We start from the raw sequence: 8,260 nt of genomic DNA on the forward strand, positions 1-8,260 counted from the left end.
GAGTTTAGTTAAATTCTAAAAAAAATAGTCTGGGCTTGTATTTGTATTTATTTTCAAGACAAAACTTAGATATACTTTTTTTAAATTATATTTATTTTATTCGTCTATAAGAAAAATTACGACTAAAGAACGAAACAAACAATCTGTAATAAATTGCACTAAGTTTTATTTTTACATTTAGATCTTTGTTTAATGCCAGTCCAAATTTTCTCGAATAACACTCAATTGAATTGGAAAAAATGGGAGAACATTTTTACAAACAAACACTGAAGATATGTTTGAAAAACTGTTAACAACATTGACTAAAGAAGTTTCACGCATCAAGATAAAAAACTTAGAATGATGAAGGAAAATGAATTGATGTGCGATCGAATAAAAATACGCAAACGCAAACGCATACTTAGAGGTAATGATTAGTATTTACCAATTACATTAACTACATTATTAGCTATATATAAGATTTCCATCGCCTTTTTCAAGCGCGAAGTTTATGAAATCAGATATATGTAAGTAATTAAACAATAACTCGATAACAGCTAGTTAATTACTTCGATAAATTCAGTGATAATTTAATACTATATTAAAGCCCATAAAATAAAAAAAACACACACGATTTTAATTATATGTGAGATATTTAATCTAATAATACCATAAAAGAGTAATCCATAATTAGGAATGGGAGAGGAAATGTAAATCTAAAATCTCCCTTCCCTCGTAGGTTGTCTGAAAATGAAATGGTGGGCACGAAAAGTAATAATAATAAAAAGCAAAACTCTCTCCCTAGAAAAAATGTAACACTTGTACGCACTCTCACTCTCTTTCTCCCTCTTAAAAGGACGCCCCAAAAATAATGGCGGTTGCGTTGTGATTGATTGGAGGGGAGAGAGAGAGAGAGAGAGAGAGAAGAGGGAGGGTAAAGCTATAGTAGTAGCATGGCCACCGAGTTAGAAGTAGAGTAGTAGTAGTAGTATAGCTTGAACATGACCATGACCACAAACCATAACCATAAAAATAAAGCACAACACACAACCACTGCTACTTCCCATTTTTCCATTACCGGAAATGAAATGAGCCTAACGCTGACTCTCCATTTTCTACTCCTCACCCAACCTTCTTACTTCTCTGTCAATCACTGATCCCTTAACCTCTTTCTCTTCTCGGATTCGCCGCTCTTTTCCTGAGATCTATGTGCTTTTCGCCTTGTTCCTTTCTTCCGCTTCTGGGTCTCGTTGCTCTTTCAGATTGTTGCTAAATTTGGCACTGAGGGCACGTGCGTTTCCGAGACTCTGTTGTGTGTAATGAGGACTTCTGTTCTGTTCAGGATTGCAACCTGGGGTGTTGGGGGTTGAGGAAAACCGGAATCGAATGAGACGTAAAACAATTGCCTTTTGTTGTTAAACTGCTTTTGGTGGCTGTGTAAGGGTGGGAAACTAGTGGGCAATTAGTGGATTTTAATGGGTTTTAAGAGGTGTTAAAAACTGGGACAAAGATTACTAAGAATGTTATTCTGCAGTGGAAAGGAAGGAAGAGTGGTCAAGGCTTGGTTTTTGGTGGAAGTAGTTGTTTTGTGAGAATTTTGTTGAGTGTTGTGATTGTGGACTCAATTTTGAAGTTACTGATTTGCTTGAGACTTTTTTATAGCTCAAATGAGACTTTCTTCAGCTGGTTTTAGTCCTCCACCCCAGGAAGGTAACTACTTTCTTCCCGTTCCTCTTCCTCTTCTCCTCTTCCTCCTCTTTTTTCTTCTTCTCCTTTTTCTTCTGCTTCCATAGTTCATCTCTTCTTCTTGGTTTTCACTTCTCAACTTTTCTAAAACTGGTTCTTGCAACCTCAATCCTTGGGGGATTAGAGTGTGCTCTTTGTGCTAATACGATTAGCCAAGCCAATGAAGTCTTTTGTACGTCTAACATGGCTGGTGCTAATGTTGAGGCGGGGATGTGGAAATTTGCGTATTTGGGCTATGTTTTTCTCTTGTTTAGTCACAGCTCAGAGATCAGAGAAAAACGTAATTTGGTTTTGGGATTCGGTAATTGGTTTGAGATCTTGGATTTGGCATGAGTATGCAAAATGAGTTTGTTGGTGTGGACTTTTGGTATTAATTCATGTTTGATGACATTGGGGTGGATTTTGCAGGGGAAAGGCGAGTTCTAGATTCAGAACTTTGGCATGCATGTGCTGGTCCCCTTGTCTCTTTACCAGCAGTTGGAAGCCGCGTGGTATACTTTCCACAAGGTCACAGTGAACAAGTGAGTAAAATATACGATGTTTGATTATTGTATTGCTACTAGCCCTGTGGACATTGTGGTAACATTCTCTTACCAGTGTTGAGAATAAAGTAATAATGCGAATCTTGTGTTTCTGGGCATGAGGATGCTCTCTTGTCTCTTGTCTCTGTCTCCGTATTGCTTCTAATTTGGAGGATGGGGTGGGGTTTACTGTTACACTTTTGTTTAGCAAAACCTGTTTTTTCTTTAACTCTGGGGAACCATGTGTATATTTATGCTTACCTGGTGTTCCCAAGCTCAATTCTTTAGTCTTGAAATGCTGAAGGCTAATGAAGTAACTTCACTTGCCTCCCAGAAACCACCACACGAACCTTCTCATTCAAAACTTTCTCCTTTCTTTTCTGCATAAACTACAAGATATCCTAACTCTGCACTATTTTTTTTGCTCAGGTGGCTGTCTCGACGAACAAGGAAATAGATGCTCATATCCCAAACTACCCAAGCTTACCTCCTCAACTCATATGTCAACTTCATAACATGACCATGCATGTACGAATTGCTTACTTTTTTTAGTGATAAGACTGGTTTGTGTTGGCCTCTGATTTTTAAATTTTTTTCTTGTTGGATCCTGCAGCCTCTTTGCTTTAATTATCTGTTTTTTTTTATATGGGGATTCAGGCTGATGCAGAGACTGATGAAGTGTATGCACAGATGACCTTGCAACCTCTGAATCCTGTATGATATCACTGTCTCAAATCTTAAGTGATAACTGGTTTTGGAGCTTGTAGAGTTATGGTCATTCTTCAGCTTTTAACTATGTCTGTGTTTCAGCAAGAGCAAAAGGAGGCATACCTTCCAGCGGAGTTGGGCACTCCTAGTAAACAGCCAACGAACTATTTCTGCAAAACTTTGACTGCAAGTGACACAAGCACTCATGGGGGATTCTCTGTACCTCGCCGTGCAGCTGAAAAAGTGTTCCCTGCATTGGTAAACCTTTGTGAAAAAGACCATATTACGTGAAGTTAAATTATTTATCGAATCTGCTAATTTCTTGGGACTTACATTTATAGTTGCGATCTTGCAGGATTTCTCTCAGCAGCCTCCTGCTCAAGAATTAATTGCAAGGGATTTGCACGGTAATGAGTGGAAATTCAGACATATCTTCCGGGGTGAGTTAAAAAACTGATTTTCCGGCAATTTAATTGCAAAAGTGTATTTCCGAGACTTCTATGTTCATTTTTTGTCTACAATGTTTGAAGATGGTTTTTATTTCTTTTCCTCTGAAGGCCAGCCCAAAAGGCATCTACTTACAACTGGATGGAGTGTCTTTGTGAGTGCTAAAAGACTTGTTGCTGGTGATTCTGTGCTGTTTATCTGGCAAGTAATTTAATTGTTTCTTGCTCCCCAAAGACGCGTGCTGCTATTTTTCTGGACAGCATTAATATTATTCTGCTTCTCCATCTCGGAGTTTCTCATAAATTCAATTTTGACCTTTTCCCTTTGGCTATTATGGCTGGTTGACTTTTCCCCCTGAACCAGGCTCTATGACTTGCATGTCATTTGGCCATTCAAAAGAACATATCATTATAATGAAAAGTGAAAACTTTCTCATTGACATGTGGGTCAGCCTTTAAGATGCGTGGTTGCTTGTTATTTCTTATATCTGTTTGCTTTATTGAGATAATATGTTAGAAATGTTAATTTTATTAGTAATTATGTGATGTGTTGTCTTGTGTAACGTGCATTTTCTTGTATAGGAATGAAAAGAACCAACTTCTTCTTGGCATCCGTCGTGCTAATCGGCCACAAACTGTGATGCCTTCTTCAGTGTTGTCAAGTGATAGTATGCACTTGGGGCTTCTTGCTGCAGCAGCTCATGCAGCTGCAACAAATAGTCGTTTCACCATTTTCTATAACCCACGGTATAAGTGTACACTTTTGCTAAACTTTAAAGTCATGGAAATGTTTTCTTTAATTGACTCTTTTTTTCTCTTTATAATTTCAGTGCCAGCCCATCAGAATTTGTCATTCCCTTAGCGAAGTACGTTAAAGCTGTGTATCATACTCGAGTTTCAGTTGGTATGCGGTTTAGGATGCTGTTTGAAACTGAGGAATCAGGTGTACGACGGTAGGTTTTTAAAACTTTCATTTTTGTTGCTTTAAATCTGAGGAAAGATGCGATTGGGGACCTGAATAATCTCAAGAATTATAATGACCTAAGGAACACTAATCATATTATGAACATGAAGCACAGATATTAGATTTGTGACTTTCAACTGTCCTTGCTCTGTGCTTGAATTCATTATACCATTGCGAGGGCTTTGATAGGGTGTGAAAAAACGTGCTTGAGATGTGATGGTGTCTAATAGTAAGGCAATATTTGTATCATATATGTCGTGGCTTGCCCAACATTGGTACATGCTACCCTAAGTTATGATCTTTACAATGAAATGAATGAGAAATGGATTTCATTGTGTGCTTGATCAGACCTCTGATCCTTAGTGTGGCCCTTGATGAATTAGCTTGAGTAAAGAATAAAAAAAAGCTTGAGCGTTTGGTTGAATAATTTTTCATTGTCAGGGAAGATATGGCTAAACATTTAGTAAAGTTGGTGATACTTGTTTATATTGTAATTATCCATTACTATTGTATGTTTCTTTTGCAGATACATGGGTACAATAACTGGCATTAGTGACCTGGATCCTACCCGATGGCCAAACTCACACTGGCGCTCAGTTAAGGTTTGTCAGGAAACACTATTGCTATTATTCAAGCTTTTTAATTATACTGGCTGCATCTTCCATCTCAAGTGTAAAAATTCCAGTATGTTGTCACATACAGTTTATTTATCAAGGAATGGTTTTAAAAATTAAAACATGGCTTTGAGTTGGATTGCAGGTTGGTTGGGATGAATCTACTGCTGGAGAGAGACAACCTAGAGTGTCTTTATGGGAAATTGAGCCATTAACTACATTTCCTATGTATCCATCTCCATTCCCCCTTAGGCTTAAACGACCATGGCCGCCAGGACTGCCTTCATTCCACGGTGAGCTTGTTCATGTCCACTTCTTAAAAAAATACCTAGCTAAATGGATTTCGAAGACTTTCATTTATGCATGGTTGGAAACTCATTCTCCTTGCTCTCCTGATTTTTCTTGCTTGAATGCTAGTAGGCATGAAGGATGATGATTTTGGCCTGAATTCATCTCTCTTGTGGCTCCGAGACAGTGATAGAGGGCTGCAGTCTCCTACTTTTCAGGGGATTGGTGTTAATCCCTGGATGCAGCCTAGATTTGATCCCTCCATGTTGAATATGCAAACAGATATGTATCAAGCTGCTGCTGCTGCTGCTGCTGTTCAGGAGATGAGGGGTTTGGATCCTTCCAAACAGCATTCTGCTTCCATACTTCAATTTCAGCAACCGCAGAACTTCCCAAACAGGACAGCGGCCTTTGTGCAGGCCCAGATGTTGCAGCAGACACAACATCAGCAGATTTTTGGAAATAATCAAGAGAATCCGCATTCACCACAATCTCATCTGCAAACTCAGGCTCATCTTCAGCAACAATTACAACATCAGCACTCATTCAATAGTCAGAATCATCATCAGCACCAGCAACAACAACTACGACAGACACAGCAGCAACAGCAACAAGTTGTAGATAATCAGCAAATTTCTAGTGCAGTTTCTTCAATGTCTCAGTTTGTTTCAGCTCCTCCACCTCAATCACCTCCTATGCAAGCTATCTCTTCCTTGTGCCAACAGCAAAATTTTTCTGATGGGAACTCTGTGCCTACTATTGTTTCTCCCCTGCACAGTATCCTGGGTTCATTTCCGCAGGATGAAACGTCTCACCTCCTGAACCTTCCTAGAACAAGCTCTTGGATTCCGGTTCAAAATTCATCTGGGTGGCCCTCAAAGCGTGTTGCAGTGGATCCTCTTATTTCTTCCGGAGTCTCCCAATGTGTTCTACCTCCGGTGGAGCAGCTAGGGCAGCCCCAGAGTACCGTGTCTCAAAATGCTATTACTTTACCACCTTTTCCTGGTAGGGAATGCTCCATAGACCAAGAAGGGAGCAATGATCCACAAAACCATCTCCTATTTGGTGTTAATATAGATCCCTCATCCCTTCTCATGCCTAATGGAATGTCAAACCTTAAGGGGGTTAGCAGCAACAATGACTCCTCAACCTTGCCATATCAATCTTCTAATTATCTGAATACCACCACAGGCACTGATTCTTCATTGAACCATGGAATAACACCCAGTATTGGCGGTGAATCAGGTTACCTGCAGAGTCCAGAAAATGCTGGACAAGGAAACCCACTGAACAAAACCTTTGTGAAGGTAAGCTTTTCCAGCAGGATTATATTTTTTCAATAAAAAAAATTCGTCATTATTCATGACATACATTTTTACTAAACTTTTTTGGTACAGGTTTATAAGTCAGGGTCCTTTGGAAGGTCATTGGATATCACTAAGTTCAGCAGCTACCATGAGCTGCGAAGTGAACTTGCTCAAATGTTTGGCCTTGAAGGCGAGTTGGAGGACCCTGTGAGATCAGGCTGGCAGCTTGTATTTGTAGACCGAGAGAACGATGTTCTTCTCCTTGGTGATGGCCCCTGGCCGTAAGTCTCCTATTACTCATAACATACCTCATTCTTTGTTTTTCTTCCTTCCTTTTCCCTTTAAGCACTACACCTTTTGAAAAGTAGAGAAAGTGAGGGACTTGTAATAAATAATATGGTAGTTTTTATATGAAGTATTAACTAATCCCTTTTGAAATAATGAAATGGTATAAATTTGTATTAAATTTCTCTTAGCCTTTCATATGGTGATGGCATTTTATGTTGTGGATTTAAGCATCTTTATTTATTTTTTAAATCAAATGATTGAGCCCTTTTTCTGTTCATATTTGACACATCCGTGATCTTATGACAGGGAATTCGTAAATAGTGTATGGTGCATAAAGATACTTTCTCCTCAGGAAGTGCAGCAAATGGGGAACTCTGGTCTTGAACTCTTGAACTCGGTACCAATTCAAAGGCTCTCTAATGGCATCTGTGATGACTATGTGAGCCGTCAAGACCCAAGAAATATAAGCCCTGGAATAACAGCTGTCGGGTCTTTAGACTACTGAAATCATGTGACTGTTAATAGTCTGCACTTCTTCTATCAAATGTAATATTATTGCCCTTACTTCTCAACCCCTCGTGTACGGTGAGAAGGCCTTGCCTAAATGTAGTTTATATAGCCTACACCCTTTGGATTTTGTTTTCCTGTTTTTTCCTGCTAGGACCATTCATAAACTAATACTGTAACTATATGGCATCTAGTCATTGTGCTAGCTACAATATATACGATACTTAATCCGTTAGGAAATCAATGCGTGGGATAGTTCTCTTAGCTTGTACGGAACTATTTTTTTTAGTTTGGATTTGGCTAAATGTTTGGGGTGCATTATGAATCACAGTGCACAATGGAGTGGAGGTGATGCAGAACTTGTTGTCACCTTTAATGAGTTTTGGTTGAAATGTTTGGTAGAATCTATTATGATGCATGAAAGATAATGTTCAATTAAGAGGTGCAGATGGCACTGGTGATGATGTGGGAGTACTTGACTTGGTTGAGTGATGGATAAATGCACTTGGGAAAAGGAGGTTGTGACCCTTAGAACATGAAGAGGACACTAAAGCCATGTGATGTGTCTCTCTGATCATACAGGGATGGAAAACAAATCACCATGTCCTTCTATTAATGTTAAAGTGGCCCGCTTTGTCGTGTTCTTGGTTTTGGACATGCACCCTTTCACCTTGGCTCTTAATGTTTTTGCCTCATCAACCGCAAAGTGAAAAAGCTGTGTGCATTTGTCCATTTCGAACTTGCCTAATCATGCCTCTTTTCATGCTCTACTGTCGCAAGTGTTTTGGAATATTGTCCAAGTTCAAGTTTCATGGAAAACATCTATAAACAACTTTAGCTCCTTAATAGCTGTTACTCTAAGTTAAACTTATCAGGACAATCATTGTTACAA

The 8,260-nt window shown here is 39.0% G+C and overlaps 1 protein-coding gene across 2 annotated transcripts; it reads left to right on the forward strand.

Moving 5' to 3' along the window:
- The first annotated feature begins 755 nt into the window (after window positions 1–755).
- LOC137832408 (auxin response factor 6) lies at window positions 756–7,632 on the forward strand. 2 transcript variants are annotated; one of them, XM_068640563.2, is made up of 14 exons: window positions 756–1,689; window positions 2,134–2,246; window positions 2,676–2,774; window positions 2,904–2,960; window positions 3,057–3,212; window positions 3,310–3,394; window positions 3,512–3,602; window positions 3,983–4,147; window positions 4,231–4,353; window positions 4,891–4,966; window positions 5,124–5,271; window positions 5,396–6,573; window positions 6,664–6,854; window positions 7,168–7,632. In XM_068640563.2, exons 1-14 carry the CDS (start codon window positions 1,647–1,649, stop codon window positions 7,364–7,366), a joined length of 2,724 nt encoding a protein of 907 aa, XP_068496664.2. In that variant the 5' UTR covers window positions 756–1,646; the 3' UTR covers window positions 7,367–7,632. The 2 variants fall into 2 exon arrangements, with proteins under 2 accessions (XP_068496664.2, XP_068496665.2); XM_068640564.2 differs by having other exon boundaries at window positions 5,399–6,573.
- Window positions 7,633–8,260: the final 628 nt, after the last annotated feature.

This window comes from Phaseolus vulgaris, chromosome 6 (assembly GCF_051622355.1).
Source record: "Phaseolus vulgaris cultivar YP4 chromosome 6, ASM5162235v1, whole genome shotgun sequence".
NCBI lineage: Eukaryota > Viridiplantae > Streptophyta > Magnoliopsida > Fabales > Fabaceae > Phaseolus > Phaseolus vulgaris.

Coding starts and splice junctions, on each gene's coding strand:
- LOC137832408 (XM_068640563.2), top strand. CDS start 1,647: ATGAGACTTTCTTCAGCTGGTTTTAGTCCTCCACCCCAGGAAG. Junction 3,603..3,982: donor GATTCTGTGCTGTTTATCTG/GCAAGTAATTTA, acceptor TTTCTTGTATAG/GAATGAAAAGAACCAACTTC. Junction 5,272..5,395: donor AGGACTGCCTTCATTCCACG/GTGAGCTTGTTC, acceptor CTTGAATGCTAG/TAGGCATGAAGGATGATGAT.